At 36.4% G+C, this 19,323-nt stretch overlaps 1 protein-coding gene across 1 annotated transcript; it reads left to right on the forward strand.

Moving 5' to 3' along the window:
* Nucleotides 1–9,547: 9,547 nt before the first annotated feature.
* LOC136203690 (uncharacterized) lies at nt 9,548–16,213 on the forward strand. The gene is made up of 6 exons (XM_065994891.1): nt 9,548–9,835; nt 9,969–10,025; nt 12,413–12,566; nt 14,009–14,106; nt 14,207–14,272; nt 15,700–16,213. Exons 1-6 carry the CDS (start codon nt 9,707–9,709, stop codon nt 15,736–15,738), a joined length of 543 nt encoding a protein of 180 aa, XP_065850963.1. The 5' UTR covers nt 9,548–9,706; the 3' UTR covers nt 15,739–16,213.
* Nucleotides 16,214–19,323: the final 3,110 nt, after the last annotated feature.

The following is a 19,323-nucleotide window of genomic DNA, read 5'->3' on the forward strand; positions in this document are numbered from 1 at the left end:
ATGTAAATCATGGTTGTTTTTGTAAATTGTATTTTCATATCAGAAATTGACACCTTTAAATGATACTGACCTGTTATGGGTCGGTTATATAAATTACACACGATCCGATTTTACGATACAAAAATTATAGGTTAATTATAAATAGATGTCCTCTAGTTTTGCGGATTTGCAGATAGACATAAGTTTTCTTTTTTTGGTTATAAATGCAACCATGTGGTTTGTAATTTATTGAACTTGTCAATTTTGGCCAATAATAATCTGAAAATGAAAATTTTCAATAATTAAAATTGTTTAGCATCATATTTATTATGAAACTACATTTTTTATTTTTCAAAATTATCATTTTTGAGTTTTCTTTCATATAAAAAACAAACTTAAATGACCTCAGATTTAAAAAGTTGAAGAATTAAAGTTGTTTAAAATATAATTTTTAACTTTTGAAAATTTTCATTTTGAGGTCGTTATTAATCAAATTTAGCAAAATCAACAAAAAAAAATGAAAAGTTTGCAAACCATAAAATTGCGTTTGTAACAAAATGAAAAATTGAGATCGTTATTGGCCAAATTTCGCAAGGTCAATAAAAAATAAAATTTTTGCAAACCACATTATTGCGTTTGTAACAAAAAATACCATATATATCTATTTATAAATTCATAAAATCACAAAGCATTTATTTGTAATTAACCCAAAATTATATAAATTTAATTTTTAGGTTTGAGATGGCCAAGTGGTTCAAGGCGTAGCACTGAGAAGACAAATATTTAAAATTATTATTATATTCTTTTATGTTGTACACCATCTTATCAGTGTCAAAGTTAGGATTTTTATTGGTTGGGTGCAAGATTAGAAAACAAACTGAAAATTAAGTTAATCGAGATCAATAGACAAATGTATGTTTTTTATTTTTAGAAATCGCTAATGAGTTCGGTTTTTACTTTCCATGACAAAAAATTTAGTATATACTGTAAAATCTTTATAAATTAATATTCGATAAATTAATAATCTCTTTAAAATAATAATTTTTTCTGATTCCGATTTGGGCCAGTTCAGTAAATTTATACTCGATAAATTAATATCGGGTAAATTACACTAATAGTACCTGAACTTTACCTATTTTACACTTTGGTACCTAAATTATATTTTGTCCCAAAAAAATACCTGAAGTAACAATGACCGGACAATTTAGTAAATTTTACCGGTAAATGACCAGTCAATGCAAGTTTGTCTGAGTAAATTACATCAATAGTACATGAACTTTTCCTAATTCACACTTTGGTGCCTGTATTTTTTTGTCCTAAAAATATAACTAAGTGAAGGTGACCGGATAATTTAGTACATCTGATCGGTTAGTGACCAATCAATGAGAGTTTGACCATTTTGAATTAAAAATTAGGACCTACAATACACTCAATTAACATAAAATTATAATACTACCCTTTAATATATATGTAGAGCTAAAAGGTAGTATTGCATATGTTAATTGAGTGTATCATGGGTCTAAATTTCTAATTTAAAATGGTCAAACTCACGTTAACTGGTCAAATATACTAAATTATCGATTCATCTTTACTTGAAGTGTATTTTTTGGACAAAATGAAATTTAGGTACCAAAATGTGAATTATGGTAACGTTTAGGTACCATTAGTGTAATTTACTCATCAAACCCGCATTGACCGGTTATTGACCGGGTAAAATGTACTAAATTATCCGGTCATCGTTAGTTTAGGTATATTTTCGGGACAAAATGTAATCTAGGTACTGAAATGTGAATTAGGGTAAAGTTCAGGTACTATTGGTGTAATTTACTCAATTAATATCTCTATAAATTAATAAAATTTCATGTCCCAACATTATTAATTTATAAAGGTTCTACTATCATTCATATATAAGTATATATTTTTTATTTTTGTGGAAAAAATTGAGTGGAACATGATAAAAGTCAAATTTGACATAACGTAGGAAATAAAATCAATTTACTTATAACGTTAAGTAAAGTCAATTTTACTCCTATCTGATAAAAATAAATGGAACGAACCGGTTTATTAGTTACTTGACAGTCATATCAGACCTTTCAAACAATTTGTTTAATAAATCAAAACAGTGTCTTACATTTTTTTTAATCAATGTCTTACATTTTTTTTTGTTGGTTATTTGTAACTATATCAGTAACATAATAAACATTTTAGACACATTGACAATTTTTTTGGTATGGGCTTGTGTCAGTAGTCTTCCTTTCTGATGGACTTCTTTGTTTGGAATGTTAGAGGTGCGGCGAGCAAGACAACCCGCATCCATGTTAATGATCTTATTAAACAATTTAATCCTTCTTGTTTTGCTCTTCTGGAGACCAAGGTTAGTGGTTCCAAAGCAGATGAGGTGGTTAGAAAGTTTAAGAATTGGAATTGTGTCAGATCGGAGGCTACTGGTCGGGCAGGGGGGATTTGGCTCTTTTGGAAGCCAGGTCAAGTCAATATTGACATTGTTAGTTTGGACATTCAATTCATCCATAGTAAGGTGTGTTACCCTGGTAATAAACCTTTCTTTGTTACCTTTGTTTATGCCGATCCTGTTTTGACTAACCGGAGAAGGCTGTGGGAGATCCTATATTCTATTAGCTCTAACATGGTAGATGCTTGGTTGGTGGCTGGGGATTTTAATGACATTGCCCTTATGAGTGATCAGAGAGGAGGGGGTAATCATTATGTGAACCGGTGCCTTAATCACAAGCAAAGTATGGATCTTTGCGGGCTTTCGGACCTGGGAGCCGCCGGTCACAAGTTTACCTGGAAAAGGAATAATGTGTTTGTTCGATTGGACAAGGTTTACACTAATGTTGCTGCTATCTATAGATTTCCCGAGGTCAATGTGCTTAATCTCCCTTTCCGTCACTCTGACCATTGCCCTATCCTCGTTAAGATGGTTAAATGTAATCGGCTGAAAGGAAATAGACCTTTTAGGTATCTTGGTGCTTGGGATTCTCACCCCGAGTTTAAGAATTTCGTTAAAATCAATTGGCAACCTCACTCTGATGTCCTCCTTGCCGCTGAGGGGTTCAGGAGGAATGTGGCAGGATGGAATAAAAACATCTTTGGCCACATTATCAGAAGGAAAAACAAACTTTTGAGAATGATGGAAGGCATTCAACGTTGTTTGGAGGTCCGCTTCGACCACAGCCTAAATGGTCATCTTAGATCTCTCCAAAACGAGTTGGAAGCAGTGCTTAGACAGGAAGAGCTTCTTTGGTTCCAAAAATCTAGGAAGGTTTGGATAAAGGACGGGGACCGGAACACCAGGTTCTTCCACCTTTCAACGATTATTAGGAGACAGAGGAATAGGATCGATGCTATCAAAGACTCCAATGGTGATTGGATTTTTGAGGAGGAAGACATTCGTCGCCTTGCCCTTGATTTCTACAAAGACCTATTTAAAGAGGAAGCGGTGGACTTGAAGAGTGCCCACTCTGGGACTTCTTTTCCTAGGTTGGGGGAGGATGCTATTAAGGAAGCTTTCCATCCTATTGACCTGAAAGAAATTGTTCTGGCTTTCTCCAGCATCGGTTCTACTAAGGCTCCTGGGATCGATGGTATCCCTGCTAGTTTCTACCATAAACACTGGGACACTGTGAAAGAGGGCATTTACAGCTTTGTGTTAGGTGTTTTTAGTGGTTCTAATGATATCAGGCTGGTTAATAAAACCCTCCTCGTTCTGATCCCTAAAGTTGATAAGCCTTCCTCCTTTCTTCAGATGAGGCCTATCAGTCTTTGCAATGTGTTGTACAAAGCTATCACTAAGATTGTGGCTAATAGAATCCGGAGGATCCTTCCGGATATTATAAGCCAGAATCAAGGGAGCTTTGTTCCTGGCAGGCAAATGATGGATAATGTTGTTATTGCCCAGGAGGTAGTCCACTCCATGAAGATGAAGAAAGGTAAGAAAGGGATCGTGACTCTCAAACTGGATCTGGAGAAAGCTTATGATAGACTAAACTGGAGCTTTCTTCTGGATAGTTTGATGAAAGCTGGTATCCCGGAGAACTGGAGGAAATTAATTGAGAATTGCATCTCCTCTCCTGTTTTCCAGGTTATGATCAATGGAGACATGTCTGATGAGTTCTTTCCCTCCAGGGGAATTCGACAAGGGGATCCTATGAGCCCCTTCCTTTTTGTTATTGCTATGGAAAGACTGTCACACCTGATCCAAGAGGCGGTGAGCAAGGGGGCTCTCCACCCTGTTTCCATCAATAAACATTGCCCTCCTATTACCCATTTGTTCTTCGCTGATGATGTGATGCTTTTCGTGGAGGGTAATGAGGAGCAAATTAATGTGGTGATGGATATCCTTAATTGCTTTTGTGTTGCTTCTGGCCAAAAGATTAATATCCAAAAATCTCGGATGCTTTGTTCTAAGAACATGGACAATGGCTTGTGCAGAAGACTTAGTGATTTCTCTGGCATCCCCCTGACTCACTCGTTGGGGAAGTATCTTGGGGTCCCTCTTCACAGTGACAGGGTCTCCAAAGCCTCTTTTAAAGATACTTTGGACAAAACTAACGGTTTGTGTGCTAGCTGGAAAGCTAATTCTCTTTCCCTTGCAGGCCGCCTTACTTTAATCCAATCTGTCAACTACGCGGCTCCGAACCATATCATGCAAGCCTGTAGGCTCCCTGAGCTGGTTCTTAACGAGCTTGATAAGATTAACCGTCATTTCCTTTGGGGAGAGTCTAGAGAAGGGAAAAAGATTCACCTGGTCCCTTGGAAGGACGTCTGCCAGCCGAAAAGTAGGGGGGGTCTTGGTATAAGGCAAGCTAAGGACAACAATAAAGTCCTTTTAATGAAGCTTCTCTGGAGAATGTGGCAATGCCCATCCTCTCTTTGGGTTCGTCTTCTCTGCGGCAAGTATCGGAAAGACAAAAATTTTGGTGGCCCTAAGGAGAGGGTTGTCAGCTGTTCCTTCCTCTGGAAAGGGCTTAGCGCTGTGTTTGCCGAGTTCTGCACGGGGATTGGCCTGGAGGTGGGTAATGGTAAGTCCATTAGTTTCTGGTATGACACTTGGATTGGGGATAAACCGCTTATAGAAGTGTGTAGATCCCCCCGCCTAGTAACATCCGTCCCTGGAAAGTTGCTGATGTGGTGGACTCGGAAGGAGACTGGATCTGGTCTAAGTTTGACACCTTCTTTAGCCTGGAGACCCTCCTTAGAATTAGAGGAGTGAAGATTAGTAATCAAGAGGAAGACAAGGACAGGCACTGCTAGGCCTTGACCAACAATGGCGCTTATTCTTGTAAGTCAGCCTATGAAGCTTTTACCCCTAATAGGGCCGATCCTGTAACACCCTGATCCAATACCATGTAGATATTGTCCGCTCTGGCCCAAATCCAACACTTTGGGCCTCACGGCTTTAACACGTGTCTACGTGTATTGGATTCACATCTTATTAATAAGCCCCAATCACTCCCTCTCCATTTCCGATGTGGGATTCAGTTCATTCCTGCCCCCATCGCCATCCCTTAGGGCCGCTCCTTGCTCAGGCCTTCTACCCCGGCACCACCCTCTCCGGACCGGGTCGTTACAGGCCCACCAGCTTCCGCCTGGTTCGTCCCCGAACCACACATCATACGTGGAGAACCTGGTTCTGATACCAATTGTAACACCCTGATCCAATACCATGTAGATATTGTCCGCTCTGGCCCAAATCCAACACTTTGGGCCTCACGGCTTTAAAACGCGTCTATATGTATTGGATTCACATCTTACTAATAAGCCCCAATCACTCCCTCTCCATTTCCGATGTGGGATTCAGTTCATTCCTGCCCCCATCGCCATCCCTTAGGGCCGCTCCTTGCTCAGGCCTTCTACCCCGGCGCCACCCTCTCCGGACCAGGTCGTTACAGATCCTCCCTCGGAAATTTGGAAAACCATTTGGGACCTTAAAATCCCTTACCGCATTAGGAGTTTCCTGTGGCTGGGAGTCAAGAACAGGTTGCTCACTAACTCGGATAGGCACAGACGGCACTTGGCGGAGTCTGGAGCCTGTAGTAGATGCAGAGGCCATGTGGAAACCTTGTGCCATGCTCTGAGGGATTGCCCTAAAAGTAAAAAGGTTTGGGAGGAGATTCTCCCTCACCACACTCTCCCTTCCTTCATGGCTCATTCTGAGGTTGACTGGTTCTCTGATGGTGCTAGTGGAAAATTATTGGCCAACATGGAGCACAGTGACATCTTCTTTGCTATCATCTGTCACCAAATTTGGAAGTGGAGGAACGAGGAATTATTTGCTGAGAAGACTGTCCTTATTCCTGACTTACTTGATTTCTTCTCGAAAAAGCTTTCTATTATTACGAAGAGCTTTGAAGGGGATCCCCTTGTCAGACCTACCCAGAAAAAAGAGGTCCACTTAGTTGGTTGGAGCAAGCCTAGAGAGGGGGTAGTGAATCTGAATACGGATGGCTCTTGCCTTAGCAATGGCAGAATTGCTGCTGGAGGAGTTCTTCGTGATGCAGGTGGCGCTTGGCTGGCTGGGTTTACCCATAACCTGGGGATGGGCTCATCCTTTTCAGCGGAACTTTGGGGTATTCTCTCGGGTATCAAGCTTGCCATTCGCCTGGGTGTTAAGAGGTTATCTGTGGAATCTGATAACTTGGAGGCAATCAACAGGATTTCTAATAACCAGGCTTTTTGTCTTAACAGCCAAAATCTTATCAAAGCTATTTTAAGGCTTCGCCCTTCCTTTGAGGTTTTAAGTTTCTGCCATATCTACAGGGAACAAAACCGGGTTGCGGATCGCTTGGCAGCTGCTGGGCATGAGGGGATGTTAGGTGTTTCTACCCTTTCTGTTCCTCCCACTTTTCTTTTGTCTATTCTTCTAGAGGATAGGATTGGGGTCAGCCTGCCTAGACTGATCCCGAGTTAGTCCCTTTGTCTGTTTGTTTTCCTTTCCTGTTTCTACCAAAAAAAAAGACAATTTTTTTGGTAATTAACATAAATGTGGCAGACTTAATTATTAGCATTTTAAAACACTAAGAGGGTGTTTGTTTCGGCTTTTCGGAGGAGCGTTTAGCGTTTCACTCCAAACCGCAGGAAATAAAGTGTTTGGTTAGGTTTATATAACCGCAGCGTTTAGCATTTTCTCTGGAAACTGCAGCGTTTTGGAGCGTTCCACGAAAAGCTCATATTTGGAACTTTTCATAAACAGCTGTTTGTAGTTATATGTTATTCACAAAATTATCCTTTTTATTTCCATAAAAATATGTTTATTTTTTAACATTATTTATATTTCTACAACATAATTACCGGAGAAGATATTTTTGTTGCGTTCAATAATTTTTTTTATTTTTTTTATATAGATTATTTTTATTACTTTGTGTAACACATTTTTTATTTTATAATAAGATAAGATGCAAAAATACCCCTAACATTTATAGCTAGGAGCAATTTTACCCTTAACATCTAAAATTGTGCAATTATATTCCTAATATTGGCAATCAAAAGCAATTTTACTCATAACATTGACAAGTTTGATCAATTTGAGAAATAATTTATCAAACTGTCTTTTTGGTCATGAATATTGTCATCTACACTTCACATGTGCACCATTTTATCATCGTTAGTAACAAATCACAAACATATGATTAGACGTGATTTTTTTTTTTAAGAAAATAAAAAAAATATATTGTCTTCTGTACGAGTTAGACAAAAAAGAATTTAAATATTTTACCGAATTTATAAATATTAATTTTCAATTGGTGTAGAATAAGAAATAAAATATCTATGTTTTCTAATAATATATGAAATCGACCTAACTTGCCAATGTTAGGGGTAAAATTGTTTTTACTACTAGCGTAATGGGTAAAATTGCACCATTTTAGACGTTAAGAGTAAAATTATTCCTAGTTGTAAACGTTATAGGCATTTTTTCACATTTTTCCTTTTATAATTTCATCGTTAATTAATTTAAAACATGTCCATTTTAGACATTTTAAATCCGAACATCAACAGTTCAATATAATTTTACCAAACACTAATAATTAAACAACTAATAACAAACAGCTAACTGCAACAGTTAACAGCTTACTGCAACTGCAAACAGCTAACAGCAACCGCAACAGCTATTAGCTAACAGCTGAACCAAACAGACCCTAAATATCATAGACATGATTAATCTTTGGAATGTCCGATGTGGCAATTTAATAACACTCAAACTAGCATTTTAAATTTTTTAATACGTATGGATAAAATTAATCTTGTTTAAAAATGTAAAGAATAAATTTCTACTATTTCGTACTTCCGTATCAAATTTACACTTCTTCAAAGACGTTATTTTCAAAATCAACAATTATATTGTGAAGCATCTTATAAGACTCTGTTTTTTATCGCTTAAAAAAATTGAACTCAACTAAACTGAATGTTACTAATAAATAATGATAAATTATAGATAAATAATAATAATAAATCATATAATAATAATAATAATAATAATAATAATAAATTACTAAATGTTGAAACTGAATGCTGAAATCAGATGCTGAACTGAACTGAACTGATTGTTACTGAAATTAAGTAATAAAGAACAGTGCCTAAATCCAAACAACTATATTGAAAAAGTAGTTTTTCTTATTTAGTTTTGATGTTTATTCTTTTTGCTTTTGGTTATTTGTTTCTTTTAATGGCCTTATTTTATAAAAATAAAAAGTTTCATATTGTATATTTTTTCTTCAAAAAAAAAACAATACTTTATTAAGTTAAATCATAAAGATTGATAAAGAATAGAAGTAGGTAAGTCCACTCTCCACAATCAGACACAGAAAGAACAACTCAAGCTAAGGAATGAGCTACATAATTCGTTGAACGTTTAACAAAAGAGATTAAAACATTGTTTAACTATTTAATAATAGTAACATAATCTAAAATCACATCAGTGATATAAGATAGTTGAAAAAAAGGCTAGTTAATAGCTTGCACAATATCTTATCCGAAAGAACAGTGACATTGCTGCGATATACTGATTTTGTCCATGATAGAGTTTCTCGAATTGCAATAGCTTCGACTAAAATAGGCTCAATACAACCTTACACTGAAGCATGATAAACAAAAATGCAAGAGCCCTCTTGATCGCGCAACAAAAAGCCCACCGAATAATACCCTTCTTCATTAAAAATTCTCGCATCAACATTATAGTAGAAATCAGAACTTAACGAAATAGTATAATGACGTGTCACATGTCGTTACGAATGTTTAAATTGATACTCTTTTTTAAACATTAAACCTCCATTGATGCTATTTTATACGTGAAGCCCATATTGATACTGTTCCAAAAATCTTAGACCTATTTTGATACCTTATTCCAAAGTTTAATGACTTTATTGAAACTAAATAAAGTTTCGGTGACCTTTTTAAAGCTAACTCTAAACTTTAGTGTATATGTGTCAAATTAAAAGATTAATTCCTCAATTAATAAACATTGTAAACATCAGGGACCTAAAGATATATTTTCCTTTTTCCGAAAGCAACTAAACAAAAGAAAGCCGTCTGGCCTGGCCCGACGCGACGTCTTCCATTAGATTTAGCGGCTACAGTGGCTATTTGGTGCTAGACTTGGGTAAAGCCGCAGTCTTTTTTATCGATCTTTTTCTTCTGATCTATCTGAAATCAAAGACCCAGAAGAATTCAATAAGCTCAGAAGAAGAAGAATAAGAAGAAGGAGAAGGAGATGGATAAAGGAAAAGCAGTGATGGGTTCGGGTCGTAGATGGGCTATCGATTTCTCTGACAATTCAAACGCCCCTTCTTCTCGGGACATTCCCGATCCTCCTGGATTTTCTCGCGCCTCTCAAGATCAGGTTCTCTCTTACCTCTTTTTATCTAATTGATACTCTGTATAGAGTTTTGTTCCCAATCGTGTATCCATATGAACTGAATTTACTTGTCAATTTGTTTAATTCTCAATTAGTTTTTGATTTGAATGCGCTGCAGGATGATTCGGCTGTGTCCAAGCAAAAAAAGGATGCTGAAGCTAATTGGAAATCTCAGGTTAGCTTCAATTCAATTTTGACTTAGTTTTCAGTTGTGAATTAGGGATATTAAGAATTAAGGATTTGTACTCGTATTATAGCTGTTACAGATATGGTGTGAGTTTGAAATAATATTGTTTCATATTTGGGATCTTATCTATGGAAGTTCCAAGACCTATTCACTTTGAATGGATATGAGATGACAAGGATTAGCTTTGAAGAAAATTTACCTTTTTTATGAATCTTTGAAGAGGGTCTTACGAATATTCAGTGTTTTAAGTCAACCGTGAAGAGGTGCTACTCAATGCAACAGTAGTATTCACATGGACCTTAATGACCCAATGAATTTGGTCATTCACTGTTAGATATAGTCCATGTGATCAAAACCGCTCAATGTAATGGTTAATAAATATTTGAGATTATATTGACCTATTTAGTGTATACAAGGTTTAGGCTGTCATCTAGGTGTATCTGAACTGAAGTTGTTAATATTTTCGTTTTCTTTTGAGTTCAATTTTGAAAAACATTGTTGTTTCATGGAGTATTTTGGATTTTCATAGTTGTTTGATGATCCATAGTATCTAACAGAGTTTAGGCTTAATTTTGAGATGATATTTCTTCTTTCTTTCTTTCTTTCTTTCTTTTAGTTATAAGTGCTTCATTAGCTGAGGGTTTCTGTATTCTGAAATTTTTATATTTGAATCATAGTGCAGAGGAGGGTATAAAAACTTCATGTAAAAATCCCATATGAGATTAAAGATTTACCTTGCTTAGGAACATTCATCAGTTGTCTTTTCATCTGGTATAATATAACAAGACACTCAGAATAATTGTGTTGTTATTAAAGATCATGCTACTTGTTTGGTGTTCGCTTAGTTTCTATTGACGTTTCTCTCGAACGAAATTAATATGAGTGTAATCGTTTTAGGATCAACTTATGGCATTGTGAGTTGCTGTGGTTATGCAATTCAAATTGACACAGTTGTAAATGTTACGATGGCTTTCTTGTGATAAGTAATCTGGTTTTGAATTTGTTTTAACTTTGTAAAATCCTCTCTAGTTATTGGTAGGTAGTGATGGAAAAAAGTAGCTAGGACAAACGAGAGAAGGGTAGAGCTAAGAACATATCAATGGTTGTTTTTCTCAGACCCGAAGTTGGTATAAGGACTACTATGGAGAAAGGGACTCTTTAGGATGTCCGCCACGCCACCCTTGGGCCATTGAACAAACACTTGACTTTAGTGATCCACCCTAGTCCATCGGGGACTAGGAGGTGGGCATCTGCCCTTAGAAAAGAGAGGCGGATGTCTCTTTAGGGAAGGAGGCCTATGGACACTATAGGACTGTCGGGCCCATAGTCCGTGCTCCTACATGATATTCGGAAGTGGCTAACTAGTACTGGTTTAGGTTTGGCTATACTTTCGGAAGTAGGACATGTTGGATTCTTATAGGGGAGAAATCCCCTTGCTATTGGTTGGTTTTTCTGATGGCTTTGTGTGAGGAATGAGAGATAGGAGAGTATGAGTTGCGATTATTATAGGTTTTTTTTTTTTTTTTTTATATATATAGGAATGCTCGCTCAGCGGGGACGCGTAATGCGACCGGGCCGCCCTTTTTTTTTTTTTTATATATATAGGAATGCTAATAGAGGGCGAGCCTTGGCGCAACGGTAAAACGTTGTTGCCGTGTGACCAGAGGTCACGGGTTCGAGTCTTAGGAGCGGCCTCTTGCCAATTAAATTGGCAAGGGAAGGCTTGCCCCCAATACACCCTTGTGGTGGGACCCCTCCCCGGACCCTCGCTCAGCGGGGACGCGTAATGCGACCGGGCCGCCCCTTTTATATAGGAATGCTAATATTTCATTAAGTAATAAGATTGCAAGTACAACATGAAAACAGTAAGGAATAAAACCTCACATACGCAAAGCCTAATACATGATCCACTCGGGCAAGAAAACGATTACAAAAAGCCATTAATGGCATTAAAGGTACACCTAACATAAACAATGGTTGAAATATATATATCGTAACTCCAAATTTGCAGCGAAGCAACTTTAGTCCAATCTTCATCATCTGAACCTTTGGATCTAAGTCCTTTCTTTTGCAACCCAGATCTACGGATAAGATCTACAGTTCTGCCGCCATTATTATAGGTTTTAAATGGCTTGGTACTGAATCTTGATGTCAAAAATTAAATGTATCGTGAATGGGGTTGGTAAAGTTGTAAGACATTTAGGAAATGATTATAGTGCTGGTTTGTTCATGTTATTAGGTTTCTCACTCCCTGAATGTGCATTGCATCAGTTTTTATGTTCCTAATATTCTTTCACCTTATTAAATAATTGAGAATTACCAAATCGATAATTATGGAATTATCAATTAACAGCATTTTATCTCTAATTTAACAGAAAGCTTGGGAAGTGGCACAAGCTCCGTTCAAGAATTTGATGATGATGGGATTCATGATGTGGATGGCTGGAAATACAGTGCATCTTTTCAGCATTGGTATTACATTTTCAGCTCTTTGGCAACCCATAAGTGCCCTTCAAGGGGTCGGGAAGGGTAAGTTAACTAGAAATTCCTTTTCATTATTGCCCTCTTAGGCAGAGGATTGTCCTCACATTTCATTATCACTAATTTCATCTCTGGATGGTCCTGCTGCATATTTGAGGATTGGGAATGGATAATTAAACATTCTTGTATTTTTGTTTATTTTAGGCTTAGTACATAATACACGCCTAAACTTGTCACTTTTTGCTGTTTGGCACCCTGAGCTTATAATTTGGACCTATTGCACGCCTAAACTTGTCAAATTTGGATCTTTGACACCCTTATTTGCTGATTGTCAGACTTCAAAGTTGACACAGCACTGTCAAGTCAAACTTTCATCTAAACACGTTCCATGCCATGTCAGCAAATCAGGGTGCCAGAGGTCCAAAATTGACAAGTTAGGTGTGTGATTGGTCCAAGTATAAGTTTAGGTGTCAGCAAATTCAGGGTGTCATACGTCAAAAAGTAACAAGTTTAGGTGTGTAATTATATATTAAGCCTTTATTTTGTGAAATTCAATGCTATACATTGGAAGAAGCCATGTCATTAATAATAGTACAGTTCCTCTTATGTCCGGTAAATTACATTAATGGCTCCTAAACTATAGAGTTACTAACTTTATGGCCCCGAAGCTTCATTTTTTGACATAAAAATCCTTGAACTTCATAATCTGTAACATTAAAGTCCAAATCAACAAAAAAGTTAACGAATGAGATTAAAATATGCATTTGACCATAATTTTTTGTGACATGGTAAAAAAAGAGAGAGTCCATAATGTAGTCAAACTTGTCCAAGTCATCATTTCGTTTTTTTTATAATTTAATTACAGACTTCAATGTTGCAAAATGTAAAGTTCAAGGATTTCTATGGACGTATTTTATTACCCTATCCTCAACTCTGCAATATGAACTCCAGTAATAACCATCTCCACTAACACCTTTTTCAATTGTGATTCTGAAGAGTGCAACCTTTTTTTCTTGGGATAAGGTACTAAAATAGGCCTATGGTTTTTGGGAAAGTATCAATTTAGGCTTCACGTACAAAATAGCAACAATATAGGCTTGACGCCTCGATAATGGAGCATGACATGTTATTTATATTACTTCGTTAAGTTCTATCAATTGTTAGTGGAGAGAGAAATCAGAACTTCACGGAGTAATATGAATGACGTGTCACATTCTGATATTGAGGCTTAAATTGGTACCCTTTTTTAAACATTAAGCCTATATTGGTACTATTTTGTACGTGGAGCCTAAATTGATACTCCCCCAAAAATCCTAGGCCAATTTTGGTACCTTATCCCTTTTTTCTTTTATTTTCAATAACTATGACTACCTTGCTTTTACGTTATTATAGTTTTGTTAGGTGTTCTCATGAAAGTTCACATCTTGATTTAGGACGCTTATAAAGTTCATTCGTCCAAAGTCCTAATTGTTTTGTTTTTCTCCATGCAGTTTTCGAGCCATACAAAGATAGTAAAGTAGATCTTCTTGGGCCTAAGTTGCTTTTCATGGCCCTTAATTTGGGGGGTTTAGCATTGGGTGTTTGGAAGGTATGATGCGTTTCCTTGTCTTCCCTATTACTATTTGCCCCTTCAAAAAGCATGAGTTTTTTTCTTACAACTCATCATCTTCTGTCTTTGTTTTTGGCAGTTGAACACGTTGGGGCTTCTTCCAACACACGCATCAGACTGGGTCTCATCCTTACCTCCTGCTCAGGTTCGTTTTGTCTTCCGAATAAGTTCATCTTGAATTAAACCATGTCGAACAAAAATCGAAAATTTCATTGTAAGCTAAACGTTTCGTACATGACCATGGGAACTAATTTTTGTTGGAATTAAAGATCTTAATGAGATACTACTGCAATTCAATATTTTGTATTGGGTGATGATGAATTGATGATGCATAATTTAGGGGTGTCGAAACAGCTTATCGTATTATGTGATCTATATATTCCACATAATTATATATGATATAAATAACACAAAAATGATAACTGTGTCAAATGGGTCATGTCAAGCGGGTTGTCTTCTGTAAACCGTGTTATCGTATCAGAAATTGATAGCCCTAACATAATTATTGTCGAACAATGTTTTGACCTCTCTCGTATTATGTCATCGGTCTTTCCTCTACATGCTTGAGATGTAACAATCTCTATGGTCAAAATAACCCAAATTAGGGTAGATTATGGAGGAACTTTTGCTAGAAATAGAATTTAGGTTATTTGGTTTCACCCAAACCTATGTTGCACAGAAACGGAAACTGAAACGGAATGGAAACGGACACCATTTCTAAAAAAATATAGCTAGGAAACTGATGGAAACGGATATGAAACGTGAAAATGCTAATGAAAAAGAGTTTCCGTGCAACATAGACCCAAACTAAATGTTTTGCCAAACTGGTATGCCTGACAAAGGCCTAATACTGAATAATTTGTCCTATTTTATACATGCCCGCCACTAGCTGATACTGTTTAATACCGTGTAGAGGCAACTTACTCGTGTTCTTCTGGAATAACCTCTATGTGGTTTTTAAATTGGTATTAAAAATCGGGCTCTTCTCTTAAAAGAGAACTGAATATTCTGCTATGATTTGGTCTGTTGTGAAGTGAAGAAAGTTAGCTAATATTTCAAAGACTTGCCTTGAGGTGAAAAAAAAAGTCACCTCAAGCCAAGTCTTCCGATCATCACAGGTTCTGACATAGCAACATCTCAACAGTCCCGAACTAGTTTGGTCCGAAACCATAGTCTTCCGATCCCCTTATTTAATTTTTTCATAAATTAACTCATGTTTAAGATGTTTCACTTCATTAGGAAATCATTAGAATTGTAGCTGTTAGAAGGTTTTGCTAAATACTTTTTGGCTGTGAACTTAAAAAAATCGGAAGTATAGGTGTTCTGTTCGAGTAGGCTGTGAATTTTTGACACAACAACACAATTTACAGACACTACCCGACCTATTTCTCACGATTATCATTGTGCCATGTATATAATATATAATATATAATCATGTAGTGGACTTCATAGATTACATAACACGGTTATAACACGACAATCAGTTTTTGTACCCCTATTTCAACCATATTCTTCATGAACAAGAAGTTAATTAGAATGTTTCTAATTATAGTTTACATGCTAATTTTTCAGGAGGTTGAATATTCAGGCGGCGGCTTCCCCTTGCACTAATGTAGTTTCTTTTCTAGCCGAGAATCAATCCAAGAAGCAAGTGAAGTATAAATAACTTCACAGAGAATGCAATGTTCTTGGTCAGATGATTTGATTTGCGTGGATGTGGATGTAGTGGCCGAAGATAATTTTCCGGCATAGATCGAGGACGTAGAACGTAGGACGACACTGTAGCAGGGTTTGATTTGTTCTTCTATTCCGTATAATGCAGTGGACTATCAATGGATTGCCATATGCCTTCTCTTTTCTCCCATTTTCACTTTTATGAACAACTAATGAACTCCGTATTTAAAATTCCCGTTGTTCCTGCTGATGTTTCTTCCCCGAGCCGGGACCGAGTAGTGTTTATACTGAGGTGGAGATACATTTTAGATTACCATGGAGATTGAATTATGTTGGGATAATGTACTTATTATAATTATGTTAATTATTAGATTGATGTTATTATGAGGACAATAGAAAGAAATTTTCTTTTTATGTTGGCCTTTTAGTTCTTTCCCCTCTTGTGATCTAGATTTTGATTCAGATTTTCAAATATGGAGTAAAAGATAGATCTCTAAGGCAGGATATTGTTTAATACATTACATATATACAGTGGCGGAGCTAGGATATGATAATGTCTGGAATATTTGCCCTATATGTGCAAATAAAAATCGGGCAGATCTTTACTCGGAGTAGAGCACAAACCTAAAAGAATTAAAGAAGCCCATTCAGGAACAAGAGAATGCCATCGTGATTTGAATTCAATCCAATTTTTTTTTAAATGATATCCAAGAAAAAAGTTTTTTAGAAAAATTCATAGAATTAGAGGAGCTCGTTTGCTTGGACGAAATGATAAAAGAATATCTGGAAATACATCTACAAAAGTTTCCTAAAAAGGTCGCCTCTTTTATTCCCATTGATTTTCTTATTTTTACTAATATTTTCATTTCTATGAAAATTTAAGCCCTTGTTTGGGAGGAGGTTAATGGAAGTAAATGGAAGTAATGGAAGGTTAAGTATTAAGTTAACCTTGTTTGGGAGTTATTTTTTGGGAGTAAATGGAGGTTAATGGGGTTAAATCTTTACTCCCTCTAACCTCCAAACTCTAACCTCCAAATTGGGGGTTAATGAGAGTAACGTAAATTTTTTTAAAATTTTTTGTCTCTGCAGAGTAAATTTAACATTCCTTCCCTTCCAAATTTAAACTCCCAAACAAGGTTATTTGTTAACTTTCCTTTCCATCACTTCCCTTCCCTTTCCATTACCTCCTTTAACTCTCACCTCCATTAACCTCCAAACTCCCAAACAAAGGCTAAAAGAAGAAATTGAATGGGCATTGTCCATGGTTTTCTCTTATATGTGTTGTAAAGTATCACAAATTTTCGAAAGAACCAAAGTTCAAAAGCGGAGCTAGGATATGATAATGTCTGGGATTCCGGTGCTCCACCACTGGAAATCGGTGATCGGTTCTATGCTGGGCTGAGCTTACATTTTCTTTCCCGATTCGGTAGTGTAAATGAAACACCCCTAGTTCTAACTAGACCTATTCATGGGCCGAGTTCGGGCTGGATCCATCGGACTTTTGTCTAAAAGTGCCAAGACCAACCCGTTGTTAATTTAGGCAGGCTCGGACCAGGTTGGGTTCGGGTTCAAAAATCAAATCCCAAATCCATCCCATAGAAGCCCACCTAAATATATATGTATACTTTTTAATAATAAAAAATTAAATTTATATTTAAAAATAAATATTAATATATATTTATTAATTAATATTAATAGACGGGTTGGCTGGACCGATCCGTGCTATTTTTATAAATCCCAAGCCCGTCCAAAAAAGAGATGAGCTTTATCGGACCTGGACCGAGCTTGGTCTAAAGATAAACTTTCATGTCCAAGCGCGGTCCAAAGAACACGGACCTGAGTGGGTACCCGAGCATGTGAATAAGTCTAGTTCTAACTTTTAGGTGTATAGTTGCTTAGAATTATTTCTTTCAGATAGATTTCGGCAGTGGAGGATATTATACCACTCGGAAGTAAGGGTAACCGAATTGAATTATTGGTTAACTGAACTGAAATATGATCTATTTTCAAAACTGAACCGAAATCGAATAGGATTGGTAACCGACAATTTTCAGTTTAGTTCGTTTACTGATCGAATAATTGAAATTTATAATATTTTATTTCTTGTATATTTTTGTTTCATTAGTTTTTAAATGATGTATAGGTATAAAAATTACAATTGAGAAAAATTAAGGTTGGTAAGCCAAAATTTCTATGTTTGTAAAGATAAATTATATTTTTTTAGGAACTGTACTTTATATTTTATAAGTTAGTTATGTATGTAAAGATAAAAATGAAAGGTATAAAAATAAATCTCGTGGTTTGACTCATTTTCAAACCTAAACTATATAGAATCAAGTATCTTGAAGTTAATTTCAGTAGTAAACATGATCCAAAAGGTCAGAGGAGCACTTTTATTCTTTTATTTATTTTATAATTTATTATATTTTTAAAATCATAAACCTTATCCAATCTCTAACTGACACCTTACCTCCCTTTTCTCTCACATCCCTCTCATGTACTCTCTCTTAAGCCTCTTGTTCGTCTCCTACAGCTTACACCAGAAGCTATTGCATGAGTAGTCTTTTTGAGCAATCTTCACGAAGACCATGAGTTCCATCTAAGAATTGGGAGAAATTTGAGAAGAGAAGAGTGAAAATTCTTGAAAAATATCCACAACGCTACTCATACGAGGAAATCGCAGCCTTAACTCAACATGTTGGTTATAGATTCCCAAGTAACCATGGAAACCGGTGTTCACCTTGCAGGAAGATGAGGGAAGGCGCACATCCATTCTTTATAAAACCAGGATGATCATCAAGAAGTGACCGCAATCTTTCGACAGTCAAGGTGGAAGGCTGCTCCTCAACACGAGGATAAGTTTTCTTCCCCATATTAACTACTTTCTTCCCATCAAATTTATCAGCCTCAGAAGACTTCTTAGGGTTCTGTTTCTTAAGAGCCATAACCAGAAAAGAATTGGAAAAGAAGAGAAATATAAAAATTACTTACGCTTAAAAAAGAAATCTCCAGAAAAATGAAATCGCAAGTAGCAAAAAGGCAATGCCGATGAACAATGAGAGAAAAAGACTCATCTAACACCTTCCTCCTTTTATACTGCTCGAGAAGCAAGTGAAACGACGAGCATCATAATTACTAACAAGTAATGATTAGAGCATTAACTTTTCCTGACACGCCCTCTAAAAAGTCGTGAAACTTCGACTCTTGTCTAATAAAGATGAATTGACGCTAACTCGAAATACGTTCAAAAGCACAGAAAAACGTGTTCTGACAGTTGCATTTATGAGCCGACTAAGCGAAGAGCAAGTCAACCGCAAGGAGCCTGCATAACCTCCTTATCAGTCCCTCATTTCTCTAAAAATTCCGAAAATATCAAAAATCAAATTCTCCTCCTTTAACTTATCAGAATCAGCAAGTACAGTGTTTTCCAAAACTGATGCTTTCTCATCCTAAAGAATGATAAAATTAGATCCATCGGAGGACATCTGATATCAAACGAATATAAACTCACCACATGATACT

The sequence above is a fragment of the Euphorbia lathyris genome, chromosome 8, assembly GCF_963576675.1.
Source record: "Euphorbia lathyris chromosome 8, ddEupLath1.1, whole genome shotgun sequence".
Taxonomy (NCBI): Eukaryota; Viridiplantae; Streptophyta; class Magnoliopsida; order Malpighiales; family Euphorbiaceae; genus Euphorbia; species Euphorbia lathyris.

What these genes read in the sequence shown, in the direction of transcription:
- LOC136203690 (XM_065994891.1), top strand. Translation starts at nt 9,707, where the DNA reads ATGGATAAAGGAAAAGCAGTGATGGGTTCGGGTCGTAGATGGGCTATC. An exon ending in AAGCTAATTGGAAATCTCAG is followed by an intron (nt 10,026 to 12,412) that starts GTTAGCTTCAAT and finishes CTAATTTAACAG; the next exon opens with AAAGCTTGGGAAGTGGCACA. An exon ending in CCTTCAAGGGGTCGGGAAGG is followed by an intron (nt 12,567 to 14,008) that starts GTAAGTTAACTA and finishes TTCTCCATGCAG; the next exon opens with TTTTCGAGCCATACAAAGAT.